Consider the following 24,828-nt stretch of genomic DNA (forward strand, 5'->3'; position numbering starts at 1 on the left):
GTTCTGCGGTTTCGCACGGAAAACGTCTGCGACAAAACGAGTGAGTACGTTAAATTGGATATCTTGCATCTTTAGATGCATAAGTGGACTCACAGAGAACTTCAGGTTACCGAAAGCAATATAAAAGGTTCACAACAATAATTTAACTTGAGTTGTATTCTTTTCGAAGCCAAAGTTAGAGATGGAAATGGCTGCTAACACACGGGTCAGTAAATGCTGACTTAGGAATGTTGATGTTAGCAATGTAGTAATTGCTAATGGAGGATACGGGACAATAAACATTGAAGTATACCACGATTAAAAATTACTCGAAATTTATGAGCTCATGCCTATTATGCGGCAGAAATTTATTTCGGCAAAAGTAAAATCTATCAGAACTGGACGTATTTGTCACTAGAGTATCCTTGACCATTATTTATATAATATTCTCTCACTTCTAAGTCTGCACATCGCTGTTTTTCGTTTCCACATTACCGGCTTCGAGCAATGTGGCCTATCTTCAGAGCATATGGTGTAGTTACAGAGTAAGCTGCGGTTCACTGTCATATACTCACAAAGAAACCAAAAAAATTGACACTGAACTGATAATTACTTACGAGAGGTCACCCTGTGACTACAACATATGATCAAAAGATGGGTGCGACTGAATGGATTTGGAAATGAAAAAAAAAAAAAACAGCGATCTGCAGACTGAAAAAAATGACAGTTTTGTACGAAAAAGAAGTAACTTAGCAGAAACATCACAAAGCAGTAAGGCATTGGTGTGGTGGTGGGCGTAGACGCGTAAAGAAAATCAATTTGGAAACTGTCTAATGTTGGACAGTAATAAATCAAAAATCATAAACTGAAAATTATGTGAACTGATGTGGATACAAAAATGTCGATATGACCGAGTGTGCAATTTGCGTTCTCACTCTATTTTCTTTTACGCTTATGCATCACAGAGAAATCCATACAAATTATAAAGATACACTATGTGAACAAAAAAACAGCGATCTGCAGACTGAAAAAAATTGACAGTTTTGTACGAAAAAGAAGTAATTTAGCAGAAACATCACAAAGCAGTAAGGCATTGGTGTGGTGGTGGGCGTAGACGCGTAAAGAAAATCAATTTGGAAACTGTCTAATGTTGGACAGTAATAAATCAAAAATCATAAACTGAAAATTATGTGAACTGATGTGGATACAAAAATGTCGATATGACCGAGTGTGCAATTTGCCTTCTCACTCTATTTTATTTTACGCTTATGCATCACAGAGAAATCCATACATATTATAAAGATACACTATGTGATCAAAAGTATCCGGACACCCCCCAAAAATACATTTTTCATATTAGGTGCGTTGCGCTGCCAACTGCCAGATACTCTATATCACTGAACTACGCGGAACTCACGGACTTCGGACGTGGTCAGGTGACTAGCTGTCGCTCGAGATTTCCACATTCCTAAACAGCCCTAGGTCCACTGTTCCCGATGTGATAGTGAAGTGAAACGTGAAGGGACCCGTACAGCACAAAAGCGTACAGGCCGACCTCGGCGGTTGACTGACAGAGGCCGCCGACAGTTGAAGAGGGTCGTAATGTGCAATAGGCAGATATCTATCCAGACCATCACACAGGAATTCCAAACTGCATCAGGATTCACTGCAAGTACTATGACACTTAGGCGGGAGGTGAGAAAACTTCGATTTCATGGTCGAGCGGCTGCTCATAAGCCACACATCACTCCGGTAAATGCCAAACGACGCTTCGCTTGGTGTAAGGAGCGTGAACATTGGACGACTGAACAGTGGATAAACGTTGTGTGGAGTGACGAATCACGGTACACAATGTGGCGATCCGATGGCACGGTGTGGGTATGGCGAATGCCCAGTGAACGTCATCTGCCAGCGTGTGTAGTGCCAACAGTAAAATTCGGAGGCGGTGGTGTTATGGTGTGGTTGTGTTTTTCATGGAGGGGGCTTGCACCCATTGTTGTTTCGCGTGACACAATCACAGCACAGGCCTACATTGATATGTTTTAAGCACCTTCTTGCTTCCCACTGTTGAAGAGCAATTCGAGGACGGCGATTGCATCTTTCAACACGATCAAGCACCTGTTCATAATGCACGGCCTGTGGCGGAGCGCTTACACGAGAATAACATCCCTGTAATGGACTGTCCTGCGCAGAGTCTTGACCCTAATCCCATGGAACACCTTTGGGATGTTTTGGAACGCCGACTACGTGCCAGGCCTCACTGTCCGACATCGATACCTCTCCTCAGTGCAGCACTCCGTGAAGAATGGGCTGCCATTCCCCAAGAAACCTTCCAGCACCTGATTGAACGTACGCGTGCGAGAGTGGAAGCTGTCATCAAGGCTAAGGGTGGGCCAACACCATACTGAATTCCAGCATTACCGATGGAGGGCGCCACGACCTTGTAAGTCATATTCAGGCAGGTGTCCGGATACTTTTCATCTCATAGTGTATATGTATGTATGAATGTTCCACATCTCCTAAACCACTAGATCGATTTCAACCAAACTTGGTACACATAGCACTTACTGTCTGGAAGAACCACTGTGAGGGTAAAAACCACCGACGTCTCAAAGGAGTTGGGGTGGAGGTGAAAAAGAAGGGTAGTTCACGACAGGCAAATAGCCAGACTATATATGGCGAGGCAGGAGGAGAGGTACATGCTCTCAGGGGAGACAGATTTCGTGATTTTTAACAAAAAAACTTCAAGTGAAGGGATGCCTTTTTCTTAACTGTATCCGACATAGATCTCTTTGAAACTCACGGGCGTCAGTCTCTTCACCAGCACTCAAATGCGAATGCAACCAAAGCGATATTAGGCTACGTTGTCTTTACGGACCATTTTAATACACACTCATTAGTGATGATCAGTTCATCGATCCATTTATTTTGGGTTTCCTTCAGAATGTGTAATAAAGAATACTTGGAGGATATTCTTTGCCAACACTGTGTCGTATGTATTTTCAGCGCGACGGACCTCCTACTCATTTTTTGTACGGTTAGTGAAACAGCACCTCACTGAAACGTATCCCGGGCAATGGATCGGTCGCCTTGAACTCATTTCTTGGCCACCGAGATCACCCGATCTTACTCCATTGGTTTACTGTTTTTGGGGTTGGCGTAAGAGAGCAGTCTTCAAGCGCAAAGTGGACACAAAGGAGGAACTTCTCGCTCGTATTTTACATGCGTGTGCTCAAGTAACGGCCGTATGAATGAAATCAGATCAGCAACACAGCACGTATCTACAAGAGTTGAAAAATGCATTTCAGTTGACGGTGGACTTTTTGAACTTCTTTTGTGAGGAAATGTACACAATTGAACAAAACATTAGATCACAACATTTCATTTACTGTAGCCTGCATTTGTCCTGTTCCCCATTTCATTAGTTTCCACAGCAACTATTAAGAGGAGGATATACTTTCATATGATGTTTTTGTTCACAATCACTAATACTATCATCTCTCAAAGCATGCCCCTTTCTTCCTGACCCACCTGTAACAAAATTCACAGATAATTTCAAAGCTCTACGATATCTTTTCTCTCTGACACTCCCCCCCTCCCCCCCCCTTCCCCAACCGAATGATGAAAGGAAAAAAAATTATCTCTTTCTAAAGTAAATTGCCGCACCAGGAGTTCAGGTGATATGACACATAAACCCTGAGATGCGAGAAAAACTGCTGCACATGAAATGTATTCGCAGCTGCGAACACGGGCAATCATCAACTGTATAATGTAATGACAACAATGAAACTTTGTGCAACACTGGGACTCGAACCCGGATTCCTCGCTGTTCGTCAACGATCTTCTTAACCACTTTGGGTACCCGTGTACGACTCACGATCAGACCCAAACTTTCGTACGTCGTTGTTCATTAGTGACAATATGCACTGGTACACATTATGCAATTCCCTCGATGGGAGGACATCTTAATTGAGTCACTGGCTGGTACCAGTGAATAAATACCATATTACCGTGCCTGTGTTGTTAAGGAGCACAATGCAATGTTCATTCGCAGATGCATGCACCACTTCTCCCTCCCCCCTCCCCCTTTCTCTTGATAAGGCCGGCGCATATCCATCCACACCTCACATTGGCGAGAAAATGGTCACCCATCCACTGTGCGACTTCTAGCCCAGATAAGGATCTAGGGAAACTGCATATAAAAATGGCGGGAATATATTCTTCCCCCCCTTCTCTCTCTCTCTCTCTACTTTCTCTCTCTCTCTCTCTCGAGCAGCTGCACGAATCTCGTCATCTGTGCTCTGTACTGCGCAGTGAAAGAATTGGGCTGGTTTGGGGTGTTACTTTGTAAATAGTAACAGGTATATAACAAATTTATAGTTTATTAACAATACTTTTCTGTTTTTGTACAATACATTCTTGTTAACATTTCTTTTCCTTAACAATAATTTTTCAAAGTTATTTTAGAATACATTGTTTTTTGTACTTTAATAGAAAACTGTATGCATATGTGCAGAGATACCAATACTACTACCAGATACAAAAATATTATTTGCACTGATACTAGTAAAGATTCTATATAGTACATTTCCCGTTTAATCATTATTCTTTCTGATTGGTTATTTACATACTTTTTTTATACAATTCACTTTTTCATTTTTTTTACAACAAACATTTTTTTCAGTACAATTTTCGTTTTTTCATACGATACATGCAATACATGGGAAATGAAACTAATTGGGACAATTAACAGCAGGTGAAGGAAAAACCACACACACACACACACACACACACACACACATACACACACACACACACACACACACAAACACGCACACACACACACACACACACACACACACACACACACACACACACAACGCAAACACACACACACACACACACACACACACACACACACACAGATGTGTTCATAGTAAAAGTTTCTTTTCTATACAGTATGTACAATTTACATACACAAAAATAGTGCGTTAGCAGTTAGCTTGGGCACGCTTACGCATACACACTTATAACAAATAGCTCATACTACTATCCCACACACACACACAGTATAAACGCGCGTCCACTCTGTTGTGTTTCAAGTGAACAGTATAAGAATAAGAGAATCTCGTTACCACAGACGAACCGTTTGACGTCATGGCACGATAGACAGACTTTCAGCTATGATACAGTAGGTACAACATGATATCGCTATTAGAAGACTGCTAGCCACACCATATGGGGAGGACCACCACCAAAACTATCGAGCAGACACTGCCTGTAATCCTCGAACGTTAGAGCCATTGATACCACTCGATGCACACCCTTAGCCCGTCTTTTCGATCTGAGCCCCACAAACTGGACAATCTGCTTGCTATTCGCCTCATCTTTCATCAGACACATAACTTAATTGTTTTGAGGTGTAATGCCATAAAGATTGTCAGTCGCCTATCCAGATGTGCTGAATGCGTCGGGATGGCACCTTGTTAATTCATACGGATCACAGCCTTTCACCCAGTGTATGAAAATGTCTGTGCGAAGTTAAGTTTCGCAAACTCATAGTGGAATCGGTACATGTGGAGTTTGGAAAGATCCAGTATACACGCACTGACAGTAAAAGGTTTTGGGAACTCCCCTGAAACCTTAGCCATCTCCAAAGCGACTAATCCGTGACTGAAGATGGTGGCCTGCTTAGACTTCAGCTTGGCGATGTAAGCTCTTGCGCCATGACGTCAATCCCAAAGGCAAACTAAATGAATTTAACAATGATTTGTCAGATCTTCCGTCTTTTACCGAATATTGAGTTTACCATTAATTTAAAGAGATCGTTTTTAAAATCACCCATCGTAATAGCTGTATTTTTTGGTATGGACAATTATATACTCCTCCAGCCTGCATGGCTGTTCGAAGGAGATTGCGTGGGTGACTGTAATAAGTTGCATCGCCAAACTGAAGCACTGCTGCCGTTTTCGTAATGTCTCTTTTTACCCACCAGCGTCACCATCACCTTGGGGCCAGAACCAATGCATCGGACTTTTCACTCTGGTGTGTCAAGTTGCTGTGTACATAATGCAAACTGGTAAGATATGCCAGTTCTACCTCCGCGACATATCCTTCACCAGAATCCACAGCCACATCTTGGAACTTATCTAATCTGGCGATGATCTTCTCGGTCAGCCATCGAAACCCTCCAATTGGCAGAGCCTGGCGCATGGGGCGCCCACACAAGTTTTTCACATCCAAGCATAGGATGTAGTTCAAATAGTTAAATGCTTTGTACTCTGCCCACTCATCCACTCATCCGTTGCTTATTCACCTTAGCGTACCTATGCACACACAGGGAAAGCCCCCCACGAATCATGTGTTTGAAATGGAGTAGTCTGTCAACAGTTATTAGTTTAATGCGGACACTTGTGCTTTTTAACATTGCGTCCCACAAAATCACTGGCACGGTGTAATAAAAAGCAGGATCCAGAGTTCATGTGCCTGTACATACAACTCGGAATTTCTCAAAAATATCCGTGAGAAGGCGTACTTCTGTGTCCTTATACAGTCTTGCATTTTCGTCTAAATTAGGAATTCCGAACTCCTCCCACACACTCACTTCATGCGCATACTCTGTGTCCGTTATGGCTCTGCCTGCGAGTTTACTGGTGAAGGGGCTATGCTTGGCAATATGGTTTTGCTGAGTCTCTCCTTCAAATCCAAGTATTCGTAAGCAAATATCCCTTCTTCGTCACAAGCTGAAACTTCGCATCACGAAGATTGCAGCTCTGTTGATATGCATGTCCTCCTAACGCACTGTCTCAGCAAGTTTTTAAAGAGGTGCATGCATAAAATCTAGTGAATGCAGGAAGCGGAGCGGAATGTCCTTAGTAAGTGGAGAATGAGATGTATTCATTGAAGTTATCGGGCAGGGCAATAACCTCGTCACCTACATTACCCGAGTGCTCTACAATGAAATGAGCGTCATACCTTCTCAAATTGTGAAAGAAATTGGGTATTTGTCACGGCAGTTGGTATTTCAAGTTGCATTCACTGTGTACTCTGCAACTGAACTTCCCTGTTAAAGGACACGGGTCTGTATGTGGAATCCTTTCCTTTCAGTCCAGAAGTATCCCACAAATGTGACACTCAACTTCCTGCTTGTATATTGTACCATTCTCCTGCGATACGGTCACTGAATGTGTTGCAGTAAATCGCATCGACACACCATGCAAGATTTTCGCGCTCAGTGAGCAAACATCTCGCAGGATTATCCCCAACATACGATTCGAATTGGTTAAGATTCGAGTAATCTGAGCATACAAATTTATACACAGCAGTATATGGCACTAGTCGTCCTGTTAGGGTAATGTTGGAGGTAGTGTTGTCACATTCACAACGTTTCACAGGAGCTACAAGGCGTTCGGAATCCGCATATAAGACAAAGGGACAGCGCTCCTACTGGTGGGTGTTCTTAAACTTCAAGTAGGCATTCCCACACTCATCGGTTCCTGATTAGAACAGTCAATTAGATGGTTTTCTAAATACTCAGTCGTAGTCAATGAGTTGAGGCATCTGACAAAAATGCCGTGCCCTTTATTTTTACTCAGTTGGCCAGAAAGTGGGTGGAACATGCTTCTGATCCTGATGTAGTGTTGCGTCTCACCCTTGGAGATTAACAGCAAATCTGTGTGCTTGGGGCAGGGACCAGCTACTTTTGAAAAGTAGGGGGCTTTTACTACTTTATAGTTTACATCTTTCTTTTTGTTCTGTACTGTGTGCCCTTCATCTTCCAGTGGTTTGCTTTCATCTACCTCCAGGCTGGAAATACGAGAATTCAAATTCTGCCTCTCATCTTTTGATGGGTCCTGGAGTTTAACGAGGAATTTGATACCATGGAAGTTACAATGTTCGCATATATTAGAAATTTGGTATTTACTTGTACAATGTACGTATTTTTGGTAATTTCTATTGCAAACCAGCAGCGAACATGCAGAGCAAAATTCATCCCCTTCAGTAGTATTCTGGACGTTAATACTTGGCTGTTCAACGTCTATATCCACTTGAAGAGGGATAAAACTGGACACCACCATTTCCTGGACCATAGACATGCTAATACACATGAAGGTGAAGTACACAGCTGAGTACCTTACCAGACACATTTCAGAAAAAATAGCCCATTATGATGCTCATTATAAAAGTTCTGAGCCAATCTATAATTGAATCGCCCTGCAATATATCACCATTATCCCCCCCCCCCCCAGATGTAGACAGTGGTCTTTTCTTCAATAACATTACTACCTTCTTTCGAGATATCCATGAGTTTCCAACATAGTACTGTTGGGTTGGTCTATCAGTTCGTAGCGTTTTTCCTTAAGTTTAATAATCACCAGAGATACACTTAACAGAGACTTTAGTCATCAATTATACAGGGTAATTTCTTTTACCGTGTATAAACTCTAGGGACTGATCAATGAGAGGCTACAGAACAAATAAGATCAAATGAACTTATGTTTGGAAATGCATAGTTTCCATGCTGGAGACCATGTATTCAGTCACACATTGTTACAGAGACAACGGTCTAATACTCACTGTTCGGTCTAATACGCGCTGTACGATTAGCGCCCTTTCCTGCCATAGTCATTGGTAATGTTGTCCGACTCACTTCTCTTGCTGACTTACCATGTAGTGGATGTGATACAGCGTTGTACATAATGGTTCCGTATTCGAATCGAGAGTTTGCCGACATTGTGTTTACTTCCGGAAAGGCAAATGACAACGGGCGGCATACAGCAAGGTTGCATCAGGAGACCATCCCGGCCAACAACAACCACAGCATTCAATGTTTGCAATAATGTTTCGCCGTTTGTCTGAGACAGGGTCGCTTCAGGAAGCAGGAAATCGCGAAGGACGTACCCGAAATGTTCGGACTCCAGGCTTGGAGGAAAATATGATTAGCACTGTGGAAGACGAGCGCCATGTCAGTACCAGGCAGCTGGCCCGCCAGTACAGGGTAAGCCAAATGACCGTGGAACATTCTCCATGACAGTTGTTACTAACCTTATCACTTGCAGCGTGTGCAGTGCTTACTAACGACAGACTTTCCACATCGCGAGCAGTTTGTCGCTGGTTTTTTCATCAGACAACCACGATTCCGGGATTTGTCATCCATCCTACTGAGAGATGAGGTCACCTTTACGTGGAGTGGTATCTTCGGCTTTCAAAACAATCATATGTGGGGTAGTATGCAGAACCCTCATGATATGGTGACAGCGAATCATCAGCATCGGTGCAGCCGGAATGTATGGGCCGGGATAATTGGCGACCGTATTTCAGGACCAGTCTTCCTTCCACGTCGCCTAACAGGCTGGAACCATCGGCTTGACTTTGCCTCCCCTAATGGAAGAAGTACCATTGATGATTATGTGGCTGCTACATAAAGGTGCTCCAGCCCACTTCGTCGTTAACATCCGGACACATCTCAACTGTGTCTTCCCTGGTTGGTGGATCGGACAAGGGGTCCAGTTGTATAGTCTGCTCGCTCACTGGATCTCAATCCGTGCGATTTCTGGTTATGGGGCCATCTCAAAAGTATTACATATGCAGAGACCATTCCAGATGTGGAGACGCTGGATCAGCGTATTCATGCTGCCTTTGACACTATTCGGATGCATCCTGGGCGATGTGAACATGTGAGACAGAACATGATACGGCACATACACGCATGCGTCGATGCACGTGGAAACCATTTTCAGCACATACTGTAACTGTGGCTGCATGATACACTGCTTATTAGACCAGAGTCTCTGTAATAATGTGTGATTGAATAAATTATCTCTAGCATGGAAACCATGCACTCCTGGACATAAGTTCATTAAACCTTTTTTGTTCCATATGCTCTCATCGATCAATCCCTAGAGTTTGTACCCGGACGAAAAAATAACCCTGTATATTCTCCTCCACTATTTACAACAATCTGCCAACGCTGGGTAACTGTTAGATTCTGAGACTGTAGAAATCACGTGTTTTGAGGGGAAGAACTCGTCGAGCCATGTTTGGAGCCCATTTTCATCCGAAAAGAAAGTTCCTTGAATATTTTTCGATAGAGAGGGGAAAAGGTAAAAATCTGAGGGCAAAAGGTCAGGTGAATAAGATGTGTGTGGAATGACTTCCCAATCCAACTACTGTATAGTGTTTTTCGTTAGTCTAGCAGAATAAAGGCAGGTGCTATGATGGAGTAGCATCACTTTACATAGGCTGTTGCTCCTGTTCAGTTCTTGACAATAAATCTCAGCAGTGATGGTTACAGTTCGGGGAAGCAATTCGTAGTACACCACGTCGTCGCTGCTCAACGCGATGCGTAAAATTATCGTCTGTGGATGTGTGGATGCACACAATTCTTTGTACAAGGATATGCTGCTCCGTTTGGGCTCAACCATTCCTTTATTTTCGTTATGTTAGCACAAAGGCACCAGTTCTCGTAACCAGTAAGGATAAAGGATAGGAATGGTCGGTGTTGTTCTCAAGGCAACAGACGATGAGCAAGAAGAGACGCACATTTGATCACCCAGGGATTTTTGTGATTTTAACTTAGGGCATGCTATATCCCATACGCCAGGTTTTTGAACCCTCCGCACTGCATTTCTCCCTCTGTTGAATTCAGACAGTAGAATATGGTGGAAATGTTCTGATTTCTCCTCTTGGCACGCCATTTTCTACCGTCCACAGCTCCACTCTCTACCTTCAAATGATGGAATAACGATATGTAATCTCAAGTAGCAAGAGTAAACTACAAATAAAAGTAACAATCGATAAATAAACCCATAACAAGCGCCATACCAACATACAGAACAAAAACGTTACGAACTTATGAGCACCAACGTAATTTATTAGTCTCAGTGGTGGAATATCACGGGTTGTTGACGATTCCATGTAGCTCTCTTTCCAAAACAGGTAGTCACATGTTAAGAAAAGTTGCGATCCCCAGAAGGGCCTACAACAACAGAATAGTTCCAATCAGGTGTGTGCTTTACCTGGTGCTCCTTGTTAGGACGGGCTGGGGGACTGGAATAAGCCCAGGGTGATGATGAGGTGATCCAGGGCACTGGCAGGCTAGTATCAGGAGATGGAAAACTGGTCCCAGCAGCTGGAGTGACGTACCATGTGTGGGGAGCCTGGTAATGATTACATGCTGCGCCATGGTGATCTTGCCATCAATGGTGCAGACCACTGCAACCGTGACGGTGTTGATCATAACGACCAGATGATGGACCAGGCTGAGCAAATGATGCATTGATGGGTGTGGGAAACACATTGTCGACAGACCATTTGGGGAGAATGCATCATCGACTGGTTAGGCCATGGTGTTGTTGCGATAGTTCTGCCTCTGGACAGTTCCAGTACACTTGCAAAGGAAGGAAAAAAATGGAATGGTATTGGTAAATATAATCTGTCTCACAATTCCGAAAAGACAAACGCAGATGCCTATAATAATAATAATAATAATTTCTAATACTTATTTAGAAAATCCCTCTCCCCATGAACCATGGACCTTGCTGTTGGTGGGAGGGCTTGTGTGCCTCAGCGATACAGATACCCATACCGTATGTGCAACCACAAGGGAGGGGTATCTGTTGAGAGGCCAGACAAACGTGTAGTTCCTGAAAACAGGCAGCAGCCTTTTCAGTAGTTGCGGAGAAAAGGGTCTGGATGATTGACTGATCTGGCCTTGTAACATTAACCAAAACGGCCTTGCTGTGCTGGTACTGCGAAGGGCTGAAAACAAGAGGAAACTACAGCCGTAATTCTTCCCTAGGGCACGCATTATCGTAGCCAAGATAGACACGGAGCCCGCACCTACCACAGTAGTACAAGTTTATATGCCAACTAGCTCCGCAGATGACGAAGAGATTGAAGAAGTGTATGATAAGATAAATTATTCACATAATGAAGGGAGTCGAAATTTTAATAGTCATGAGGGACTTGAATTCGATAGTAGGAAAAGGAAGAAAAGGAAAAGTAGTAGGGGAATATGGAATGGGGTAAGGAATGAAAGATGAAGCTGCCTGGTAGAATTTTGCATAGAGCATAACTTAATCATAGCTAACACTTGGTTTAGGAATCATGAAAGAACGTCGTATACGTGGAAGAGGCCTGGAGACACTGGAAGATTTCAGATAGATTGTATAATGGTAAGACAGAGATTTAGGAGCTAGGTTTTAAGCTGTAAGACATTTCCAGGGGCAGATGTGGACTTTGACCACAATCTATTGGTTATGAACTGTAGATCGAAATTGAAGAAACTGCGAAAAGGTGGGAATTTAAGAAGATAGGACCTGGATAAACTGAAAGAACCAAAGGTTGTAGAAAGTTTCAGAGACAGCATTCGGGAAAGATTGACAAAAACGGAGGAAAAATTCAGTAGAAGAAGAATGGGTAGGTTTGAGAGATGAAATAGTGAAGGCAGCAGAGGATTAAGTAGGTAAAAGACGAGGGCTACTAGAAATCCTTGATTAAAAGAAGAGATATTGAGCTTAATTGACGTAAGGAGAAAATACAAATACGCAATAACTGAAGCAGGCAAAAAGGAATCCAAACGTCTCAAAAATGAGATCGATAGGAAGAGAAAAATGGCTAATCAGGGATGGCTAGAGGACAAATGTAACGATTTAGAAGCTTGTATCACTAGATGTAAGACAGATACTGCTTACAGGAAAGTTAAAGAGACCTTTGGAGAAAAGAAAACCAATTGTATGAATATCAAGAGCTAAGATGGAAAATCAGTTCTAAGCAAAGAAGGGAAAGCAGAAACGTAAGAGTAGTATATAGAGGGTGTATACAACGGAGATGTACTTGAGGCCAATGTTATGGAAGTGGAAGAGGACGAAGATGTAGATGAAATGAGAGATATGATACTGCGTGAAGAATTTGACAGAGCACTGAAAGACATAAGCCGAAACAAGGCCCCAGGAGTAGACAACATTCCATTGGAACTACTGATAGTCTTGGGAGAACCATCCCTGCGAAACTCTCAGATCTGGTGGGCAATATGTATGAGACAGGCGAAAAACCTTTAGACTTAAAGAAGAATATAATAATACCAATCGCAAAGAAAGCAAGTGATGACAAGTGTGAAAATTATCGAACTATTAGTATAATAAGCCACACCTGTAAAATTCTAACACGAATTCTCTACAGACGAATGGAAAACCAGGTAGAAGCCGACGTCGGGGAAGATCAGTTTGGATTCCGTAGAAATGTTGGAACACCGGAGGCTATGCTGACCCTACGACTTATCTTAGAAGATAGATTAAGGAAAGCAAACCTATGTTTATAGCATGTATGGGCTTTCGATAATGTTCACTGGAATACTCTTTTTCAGTTTCCGAAGGTGGCAGGGATAGAATAGAGGGAGCGAAAGGATATATACAATCTTTACAGAAACCAGATGGCAGTTATAAGAGTCGAGGGGCATGAAAGGGAAGCAGTGGTTGGGAAGGGAGTGAGACAGGGTTGTAGCCTATCCCCAATGTTATTCAATCTGTATATTGAGCAAGCAGTAAAGGAAACAAAAGAAAAATTTTGAGTAGGAATTAAAATCCATAGAGAAGAAATAAAAACTTCAAGGTTTGCCTATGACATTGCAATTCTGTCAGAGACAGCAAAAAACCTGTAAGAGCAGATGAAGGGAATGGACTGTCTTGAAAGGAGGTTATATGATGAACATCAACAAAAGCAAAACGAGGATAATGGAATGTAGTCGAATTAAATCAGGTGATGCTGAAGGAATTAGATTAGGAAATGAGACACTTGAAGTAGTAGATGAGTTTTGCTATTTGGAAAGCACAATATCTAATTATGGTCGAAGTAGAGAGGATACAAAATGTAGTGGCGATGGCAAGGAAAGCGTTTCTGAAGAAGAGAAATTTGTTAACATGGAGTATAGATTTAGGGGTCCATGCATTCATGAGGTTGTTTCCATACGCGTACACGTCCACCCGCTCGATTCAATTTCAAACGAGACTCGTCCGACCAGGGAACGTGTTTCCAGTCATCAGTATTCCAATGTCGGTGTTGACGGGGCCCAGGCGAGGCGTGAAGTTTTGTGTCGTGCCGTTGTTAAGGATATACGAGTGCGCCTTCAACTCCGAAAGCCCATATCGATGTTTCATTGAATGGTTCGCACGCTGACACTTGTTGATGGCCCAGCATTAGAATCTGCAGCAGTTTGCGGAAGGGTTGCACTTCTGTCACGTTGAACGATGCTCTTCAGTCGTCTTTGGTCCTGTTCTTGCAGGATCTTTTTCCTGCCGCAGCGATATCGGAGATTTGATGTTTTACCGGATTTCTGGTATCCACGGTACACTCGTGAAATGATCGTACGAGAAAATACTCACTTCATCGCTACCTCGGAGATGCTGTTTCCCATCGCACGAGCGTCGACTAAAACGCCACGTTCAAACTCACTTCAATCTTGATAACCTTCCATTTTAGTAGCAGTAACCGATCCAACAACTGCGCCAGACACTTGCTACTTTATTTAGCCGTTGCGGACCGCAGCGCCATGTTCTTCCTGTTTACATATATCTTTATTTGAATTTATTTGAATACACATGCCTATACCAGTTTCCTTGGCGCTTTAGTGTATTTGGCAACGTGTGGTTGCCTGTGCTGGTGTTTAGTGTCTTCTGTTGCTTTGCCAAGTGTCGGCAGCCTAATGTGGGCGTCCACGAAGACATAATTAATGCATGCTTTAACTATGTAGGTAATGGAATGCTCTTATCAAACAGCTGCAGAGCAGGTCAAAGAACATAATATATTTCGTAATGTCACTTCTGCTAATGCGGCGTGTGCTGTACTTAAGTTACTCTGCCGCGGCTGGTGCATTCTCCATACCGCAGTAGTTGTGGCTGATGAGCAACACGCGCCAGCCAGCGCGCATGTCTCCATTAGTATAAAAAGGTTGGGAGAGAGCATGAAGAAAGTACACTCTTCAGATGAGGTGTGCCTCAGTTTTCATATTTTGTGATTGTCATTTTTCTGCATACAGAGTGGCTAAGATAGGTCCTTGGCAACAGGCAGCAAACGATCATTGCCAGTTCCAGTTTCATATAGAAGAGACATCTAAAAGTACATCTCTAGTCAAGGATGAAGTCCATTGGCAGCATGTGATAAATAATTACCTGGAACCTGTAACTGGTAGAGGAGTGGGATAATACAAAGCTTTTTGCATTATAAAAGTATCATTTATTGGTAACACAACTTAAAAGTTCTTTTACATTACCTGAGGCACAGATAAAACCAGTTTTGTCTCCATCATGTCCATAATGATGTTTGTGCTCTTGGGTGTCACCGTAAAATGTCTCAGATGTGAAGTACCACCATTATATTTGTACATATCACTGTACAACCCTAGTGAGAGGCGTGTAAATGTATCACCCAATCATGTAGCCATACTAGGTATCCAGTAGTGTTTGAGGTAAAGTCGTGTGGGGATTCAAATTCGATACAGATGCCTATTGGTCCCGATTTTGTGCTTTTGTTTTGCTCTGAGCAGTCAGTCGTAACAATGGATACTGTTATTTTAAATTGCTGTGACCTGAGCATGTATTCAAATTCACAGCCCTCATACTACTAAAAGTGAATCATCATGCACAAATCATATAATAGAGAAATGTTGTTGTTACCCTAGTCAAGTTGTAGAATATCATATGAGTAGTATTCAGAGTTCAACTGAACTCTACTAGTGGTTAGCTTACCACTGTCGCATACACTGCAGTCATTTTTCACATTTCCTCTCCCACATGTTTGCAGCAGCAGATAATGAATCGAGGCAGTTCATCTTCAGTTTCTGTTTCAGTGGCACATGACTGCCTATATGCTGTCAGTAGAAATGAATATTCGAAAGGTTTCCATGTATGGAGACTTAATGGGAAATGAATACTGAATTCAGCACACTTAAAAATTATAGGTGCTTCTAATCTGTAATAGAAATATGGATCATTTTCCATACCAATTCCTCAAACACAAACTTATTCTCTTCTTGCTCTCCTTGAATGTGCGAGCTAATACCTGTCACACATCGAACCAGTAGCAGTTCGTATTCAACATTGTTGATGATCTGTCGATTATAAACAACGTGAAGGGGTGCCAGACGCTAAGTTGTTACTTATTGACCCATCTACTAACCATACTGGATTCTGTAGACCATTCAAGTCCGAAGTTGAGGATCAATGTGATTCCAATATTTCTTGTGTGGTTGACCTCGACAGCATCAAGTTTATATCTTATTTCTTCGAACACAAAGACAAACACATTATGTGTAAGCCAGAATGCTACCGGAGAACTTCCATCCTTCTTCATAAATGTCCCTCTCATATACAGGAAACCGCTGCTCAGAATTTTTAGAGCATCTTGATGTTGAATGAGAATCTTTATTTTATCATTATTATTAAACATCAGTAAAGCAAGGGGCTTGTCGGAGAAATAGTCCTGACAAATGATTTCCTAATCATATTGAACTGAATGTGTTATATTGAGTGACATCATTGCTGGGTTTCAGTTGCATTAATTTAAGAAACTTGTAATACACCCACATTATTAAGTTGTACTTCCATTGCAAATTTATGTACTGTTGGCTGTGTGCTTAAGTTTTATGCTTTACACCTTATGCCTATGCAGCTGCTTGCAACCCAGTGGGTACCAAATCATCTTTCAACATCTAAATGTATAATCCTAAGTTTTTGGATATCCACATTGTCTTGGGATACGTATTCTGCATAAACACTACACAGAAACTCGGTATATTGAATTTTTTGTCGAATTTATGCAGATCTGTATTTGTAAGCGGTGTGTCTGGTAGTACTGCTAGGAGACTTTTATTTTTGTAAACAGACCAGGTCCCTTTTAGTATGGTTTTAAGTAGTCCTTTCCCAATAGTGATGGCCTCCCTCAATCCATTATGCCTTTTAGCCTCTTTTAGTTCCCCCTCTGTATTTGATGGATTCTCCACTTTTCAGGGTATGAACACTGTCCCTCCTGCTAGAGAATGAATAGCCAACAGCCTGGGAAGTGATGGAACTAGGTTTAGGATAATTTCAACAAATGTCTTAGGGATTGGCAGAGGCCTAGGTTTTTCAGAATGTGTTCTTCTTCTTAGCTGTTTCTGCATCAAGGCACTTTTAGCTGCTGCAACCGCTGATTTTTTAAATATCCCAATGTTTTTTTTCTTTTTCATCTCCTTTGACGTACAATTAGCAGCATTCATAAAATGTCAGGAACTTATCCCAGCATCCAGTTTGAATTTGGTGCGTATTGCTTCATCAACTATGAATGCTACAATATGTTGTCGTATACCTGTCTCTCTCTTTGGTGTATTTTCGTGACCTTATCAGCTAAAATTCGATCGGTAGCTTGACGTCCTGCCAAACCTACATTTGCCGTGTGAACTAACTCATCTTCTTTACGGGGCTATTCCAGTAAATTAACCTCCTTCCCTCCACAAGATAGACAGTTGTCAGCTTCGTTCCAGGTCCACAGTAGATATGTCTAGGGTTGTACAGTGCAACTGACACCTTATTGAGAATACTGCTACCACCTTTATATGCTACCTAGCACTCATGCTAATCACTGTTTGAGGTTTGCACACCCTGTTATATATCAAATTGAGAGCATTTACCCAACTGTTATGCAGCGATGGGGTGCCGAGACATGTAACTAAAGCATTGTTCCCTCAATGTTTGATAACATACTGTATCAGAAACAAATCCGGTCCAGGGCCTTCCCATAACTCTTTTGTGTAAAAACTCCCAGCAATTCTCTCATCTTCGCTGTCCTTTAAGATGTAACTCCTTGGGTTAGTTCGTTGCATTTTGGTAACTGTAAATATCTTCGTTGACCAGTTTGACAGGTAAGACGTCTCAAATGCAGTCTTGTATCTTGAAATACATACTAAATCACCTATATTGAAATTCTGCTTGTGTGTATCCACAGTCTCAGTACTATTGTATATTATATTTAGAACGTCATTATCATGAATATCAATTGGCCTCACTTTAGACAAATGATGTTCGGTTATACTGCTCAATTATATGTGGGAGAATATCCAGCCACTTGTATTACCATGAAGTTTAAGTCATTTCCACATATGGTTTTTTTGTTGTTCTGTTCAAATGTTTCACAATACTCACCTTCATATGAGAGAATGTCAAGGATTGGTTTATTTCATATCGCTCCATTACCATCTTGAAACACCCATTGTAATATATGCTTCCATTGTCATCCTCATCTGCATCTTTCGTTCAAACATCTGTGCAACCTCCTACTCAGTATCTGCTTTCACAGGGAGGGTCCTGACAAATTTGGAATATGTACCTATCACTACTAAAATGTATTTGAACCCTTTTTTCACCCTTGAATACTGTCTCACATCTACGAGGTCTGCCTGCCACAAAGCATCCAAACCTTGTATTGTGATACATCTAAACGGAAATATTTTGAATAACAATTTGTGGAGTTCTTGCACCATCATCTCCATAATTATTATTCAATAATGCGTCTTCCTCAAAGCTCTGAAATTATTGGTGTCACATCATTCGTGTGAGCTGTTCTATTACTTTGTTAGAGTCATTGTAGTATGTGTTGAAGTAGATTCCTCAGTCTCTTATGCTGAATGTCGATGCCTCCATCTGCTCTATGAACACCATCTAATGTGGGCCTAACAACATTGATGTATTTCCTACTGTTTGAACCTTTTATTCATTCTTGTGGGATGTTGTTTTGCCTGTTTGTCATGCATAGTGTTTCGTCATACGTTCGTTTCTCTTTTGACAAATACTTCTCAGGGTTCGAGGTTTTTTAAGAAAGTTAGTTCCAAGGCTGATCCCAGCTCATCTCATTAGTCGCATCTCTTTCGTTAACACTGTGACAGTTTACGTAATTGGTAGTAGCACTTGAACATACTTCTTCTTCTTCTTCGTCTCCTCCTCGTCCCCCTCCTCCTCCTCCTCTGCTGCCTCCATCTGCCATGTGTGAGAGCTGTTTAATCCTTTTTGTTACTGTTTCAAACATTTCAGAGAGAGACTGATGTCGCCCCAACTGCTCTAATTTTAATAATCGTAATTTATGACTGCTTTATTGACATGCTGCTACAGACTAAACTGACCTTGGAGTTTGACAGAATACACATCTTATATAGTCTTATGTGGGTTTTTCTCTTCATATGTCTAAAACTCCTTCAATCTCATCAACCTTCGTATTTACTACATTGATTAACCTTAGAAGGGATTCATTGCTTTCTTTCTGAGCTTCATAGCTACAAGAAGAGTTGTTTATAATTTCTAATTTTTTTCCATTTCTTGGACCTCTACAGTTACCATTTTCACACCAATGTTTGCATTTCCATAGATGACAGCGAAGACTTTGGTTGATATTTTCAATTTTTATTGCCTGGATTTGTGTATTAACGTGTAAATGTATGTTTGGCCTATGCTTTGCCCGCTCATAATGAGTGCACTGCATGCATGCGAATTTTTCCATAGTCTATAATGTAATGACAACTGTCTTTTAAGCATAAACTCCTAGGAGTTTCATCTATATTGCCCGTGATTCAATTTTTCCATTTTATCAATAACCAGGAAGCCATACTGCATATTATTCCAGCACTCCCTGCATATGGTAATAAATTCACTGAATGTCATGACGGTTCTTACAAGCGCTTGTAAATGTTTCAAATTCATATTCTCCTGTTTAAAATGTGACAATAAGGTTCAGGTTATTCCTTACCAACTGTTTCTCAATCCTGGAATATGTTTAGTTTATATAAAAGACACCAGCCTTGATATGGCAGCTGAAACAAAAATATTTCATTATTTGATACTGGTTTTCCGCTGAAAATTGTCAATATGTATACAGTGTTAGCATTACTTTTTCAGGTGGCTGTATGTCACTGCTTTCACTCAAGACTGGTAGATTAAGCCATTGTTGCTGTGTAAAATCTCTTCTAATTGCTTGTATTTTAGCAGAAACAATGTTTTTGAAAATATATGTACATGCTCGAAGCACAATCCCTCGGGATGTGTTAACAATGTCATAATAACATTAGCCTTCCTGTAGTCAGACAGTCCAATAATTACAGCATGTATATTATCTGGAAGGAGTGATCCATAGTTCTGGTTTTCAGTATCATCGGAGGAAGTTTGTAGAGAAATAAAAAACGCACACGTACAGCTCTTACACTTTTGTTTTTTTATTTATAAACTCTTACATATAGCAGAGTATATGAACATACTTAAATACAAATGTAGTCCTGTAAATACATCTGGCAGAGTTGGGTCACCCGTTTTTACATGTATTGATGTACATCGTGAATCTTAATGTCGAATAATGGTTTCTTCGTGAATATTAATCTTGAACAATGGTTTCTTCTGATAGAGGAAGTGTTTGCACGCTGACTCCAAAGTTTTCCCCAAATTTTCTCATACAATCAGCACATATATATTAATGAGCCAAAACATTATTACAACTGCCCACTCAGAGGTTGAATGCCTCCTGGTTGTGTCGTGGGCATATGACGCAGTAAGGAAAGACTGTAAGCGCAGGAGAGATGAATGTGCAGTCATTATAGCGAAGATAGGGGCCGTAAATGCGGAAATCCATGGCTATAAGTGGTTTTTACAAAGGGCGTACATCGGGAGCCAGTTGCATTTCTGTAAATCATCATCTAGTAATTTGCGGCATTACTCGACCTGTGTGCAGACATCTGGTGGCACATAAGTCTGGAATCCTGTCAACGACTTGTAGAATGTATGTCCGGCAGAATCTCTGTTGTGCTGTGTTTGAAAGTGGAAGAACATGCTAGGAATGTGGTCATAATGTTTTGGCTCATCGTTGTACGGTTGCCAACTTAGTCGACTGTCTAGCTCTAGATCATGTTGGATGACGTAGATGATATGCATTAGATTTCTTAAAGAATGCTCTTGTAGATAAGTGTACTCTCTCTCTCTCGTTAAACAGTTTAATTCCTTGTGGGAAGTTCCTTGCAGAGATCATATGATCACAAAATGTCGCTGAAGGAGAGTGAGTATTTCTGTGGAACATGGTAGCGATTTCCACTGTTATCTCACAGGCGAGTCCACTCATCCAGGGCTACTATAATTTTGTGTCACTATATAATGAATTTTCCAAAACCACCACTTAATAAGTCATGATCTGACATCATTCCCACACTGATGCGTTTCTTACTGCTGATGTTTAAATTGTAACTCACATTTACATCATTATCTTCACGCCAGGTGACATCACCTGATCTGCAAGGAGAAATGAAAAAATTGAGCTACACTTTTATTTTCTTTTTTTTTACAACTACATTGTTATTCAGCAGCATGAGGGCTGCCTTACAGGCCTTGCAACAGGAGGTGTTGCTATGCCTTTTGGCATGTTGACACTTTGAGAGACCTCATACTACTGGGTGAACGATGTATCATCCATTGCAAATATACAGGGTGAGTCACATTATACGTAGCACCCCTTTTATTTCGTAAACGAGTACACATATCGAAACGCGTAAATGCCGTTTCCACGCACGCTGCTATCACATTCTAGGACATTTTTCGAATTTTTTTAAGACAGGTTTCAACGTCAACATTAACAAACGTTATATCACTAACTTTCTTTTCAAGAGCTGTCGAATGCAGATATATAAAGTATAAAGTTCCATTTAAGAAAAATGTACTTGCTTTAATATCTCCGTTGATACGAGCGCTAAAAACATTAACCAAACAAAAAAATACGTTCCCCTCGACACTAACATTTGCAGAAAAGCGCGTTCTCATATGTGTAACCGTTGACGAAATAAAAAGGATGTTACATCTTATGTGACTCACCCTGTATATAATATTAGCAACAGTATATGTAACATTTAACAACAACAACAAATAATTTATATTATCTTTGCTCTCACTAAAAACAATTCGATGGGTTCTACAGTCAGAATAAACAAAAAAATGAAAAAGATTTATCAGTCTCCCTTTCTTTCCTACAGAAAAATTATATGTGTATTAAGTGCAGCTTATTGAGCTGGTTGGAGTATCGTAATGGATAAGTATTTCTGTCACTATATCCACTAAGCCATGGTGACTACAACTATTTACTAACTCTTAATTCACAAATGAATATAGACTGCTGCTACTGTCAGATAAGTAGTAAAATTGTTATCTTTCTCTAAGGTATGTGTGAGTGTAGGCAGCTGGTGTACTTGTTAATCCATGAGGGCATATGTGGGTGCTGACCTCTGCATGTGTCAGCTTCATTGCCTGTCAAGTGCTGCTTACTGCACTTACTGACATAAGTGCAATCATTGCAGTAAGCCGCTATAGGACATAGCTGTGGCAGCGATGATCGCAATATTGCTGGAGCACGTGACTTAGTATGAATGTATTTGTAATTGTTTAACGTGTGTCACTTGATATCACTGCTATTGTTTCTCTCCCCCTCCATTGAGCTGTGGCCATAAAACATTTCAAAGACAGTATGGAGGAACTAGGAACAATTTTGTAGGAAAATATTATTATTATTATTATTTACGTATGTACACGAATATATTGATATAAATTTATGGTCATTCTGTTCTGCAATATTTTTTGTATGGCTTAAATTCGACCTGAATCAGATTCAGCACTACATATTGGGTACTCTGTCCATAAATTCCAGTTATATAGATTTTATGTTTTTGGAGTTAACACTTGAATTCTTTGGCGCTGGATGGACACAGAAATTTATACACTGAATTCTATTTGACTCATTTTTACACTGTGCTTGCATACATAATCTTCAGTCATAATAGGCAGCTGTTAACATACAGATACCAATGGCTCATTGTCAGTCACCATTGTTAACGTGCAGTATAGTTCACACAAAATCACGACACTAGAATGTTTAATGTAAATCGATTCTGAAGTTAGTTCCAGCACCATTTCTCCATACATGCTATGAATACCTTCCTTCCAAACATATGGCCTTTGATAGGAGTGTGTGGCGAACACATCATCTTCCTCTCAATGTAATCCGTCATACTGCAAATCCCCACTCATATTATATATACTGTACTATAGAATCAAGGCATTCGACATTTTCCACTTCAGTTACTATGTCAAAGTCGCTATCAGGTGCTAGGCCAAAGTTTATATGTTTAGACCCACTAGAAGTCAGATTATAGGTAGTGTTGGATAGGATTCTCGTAGCATTTAACTGAGGAAGTTCAGACAGCTGCAATTGTGGTAGTAGAGAATACTAGGTTAAATTTGGAACGCCGACTGTGGGCTTCTGTGGTAGTGCAGACAGTACTAAGTGAAACTCTTGCGAGTCCTTTTCCAGCATTTCTGCTAGCGTCACATCAAGGGCGTGTTGTGCTGTTGGAAAAAATATCAAACTGTAAGTATAGACACAGAGAATATAAATTAATACGTAACTGTAATAATAATAATGGATGGACAAATACTTACAGATGGTGTTCTTCCTTTTTTCTGGCTGGTGGCTGGTCTCTCTCGCTGATGGCACCTTATGAGGATCCTTTCACTACTGCATACAGAACAAGGATGACGAGGCTCATGCAATTGGATTTATAACTAGCAAAAGGATGGGGGAGGTTTATTCTTACTGACTTACGGGGTGGGAGGGGTTTCCCGCCATTTTTTATTCATGCAATTGGCTTAGAGCCTTAAATAAGGTATGACTCTCACAGTCGATGGGTGACGTCTTTTTTCCTGCCATTCTAGGCATGGGAGTTAACTTGACAAATGTCAGTTTCATTTTCCCGCCAATTTGGGGTCTAGGTGGACACCTGCTGGCCTCATCTAGGGAGCGTGGATGGGGCTGGGAATTCTCGGAAGTCTTACCTCATTACCTTGGGTGTTATCATTATCTACCCACACTGATACACTACTTAGACGTTGCCAGTATTTTGTTTCAGGGTAAATCTTACCATGACGAAATGTTTGTGAACATACAGCAACAACTCAGTGTGAAGGAAACAGTGTCAATGAGTCCTTGAATCACCCAGTCGTTCTTAGCTACACATGGTGCCATTGAGCAAAACATTTCGTTTGAAGAGAGAGATCCAAAGCAGCAACGTTCCATGCTATCGTTCTATGAATAGAAGAAATGTCAAATAGGCGTGGAATTTATGCCAGGTCAATGGATGTGAGAAACCTTTGGCCAGCCTCTTCGCTGTCCTTGTCGAGCAAATGCTAGTGAGGAAAATTTTCTATGCCACCAGACTTCCAGAATCAATGTTAGGTCTGTGTTATGCTGTAGCGTATGCTAATGATCTCGGTGTTTGATGTATAAAAGCTCTATTGTGTCATGTAGATGAGTTATTTAGGCACCTGGAAAGAGAAGAGATGGACGCATGCTGCAGGCTACGCAAAGTGTGGGAGAGTGGGCTGCTGAACTACCAGGAGCGCATCTGGCACCCGCCGCGGCCGCCCTGTCTGCAGGCGGGAGAGGCGGAGAGCATCCGCATCATGTCGGTGGCACCGGCATTCCTCATAGCCATTGCAGGCATCCCGCTCGCCTGCCTCATCGCCTGCATCGAGCAACTCAGGTCCGAGTTCGAGGAAATATTTCTAGCTCTATCTACTTCAGTCTCTCTTTCCTAATTTTCGTCCCAGGGTATGGGATTTTTCATGATTTGCCATTTTATTTTATACTAGCTTAGTACTGGGCATTGACCGGGTATGTATTTATTCAAATCTTAAGTCCATCTCTTTTTTTCTCGCTCTCTCTATCCATCTCTTCTTTCCCCCTCTCTCTATCCATCTCTTATTTCCCCCTCTCTCTGTCCATCTCTTCTTTCCCCCACTCTCTGTC

General features: G+C 41.3%; 1 protein-coding gene across 1 annotated transcript in view; it reads left to right on the plus strand.

Moving 5' to 3' along the window:
• The window catches only part of LOC124722336, a 170,638-nt gene extending 146,021 nt beyond the window's left edge, over positions 1 to 24,617 (plus strand). The window contains exon 6 of the mRNA XM_047247511.1: positions 24,377 to 24,617. Coding sequence (XP_047103467.1) covers positions 24,377 to 24,617 — 241 coding nt within the window. The remainder of the gene's footprint in view (positions 1 to 24,376) is intronic.
• Positions 24,618 to 24,828: the final 211 nt, after the last annotated feature.

This window comes from Schistocerca piceifrons, chromosome X (assembly GCF_021461385.2).
Source record: "Schistocerca piceifrons isolate TAMUIC-IGC-003096 chromosome X, iqSchPice1.1, whole genome shotgun sequence".
Lineage (NCBI taxonomy): Eukaryota > Metazoa > Arthropoda > Insecta > Orthoptera > Acrididae > Schistocerca > Schistocerca piceifrons.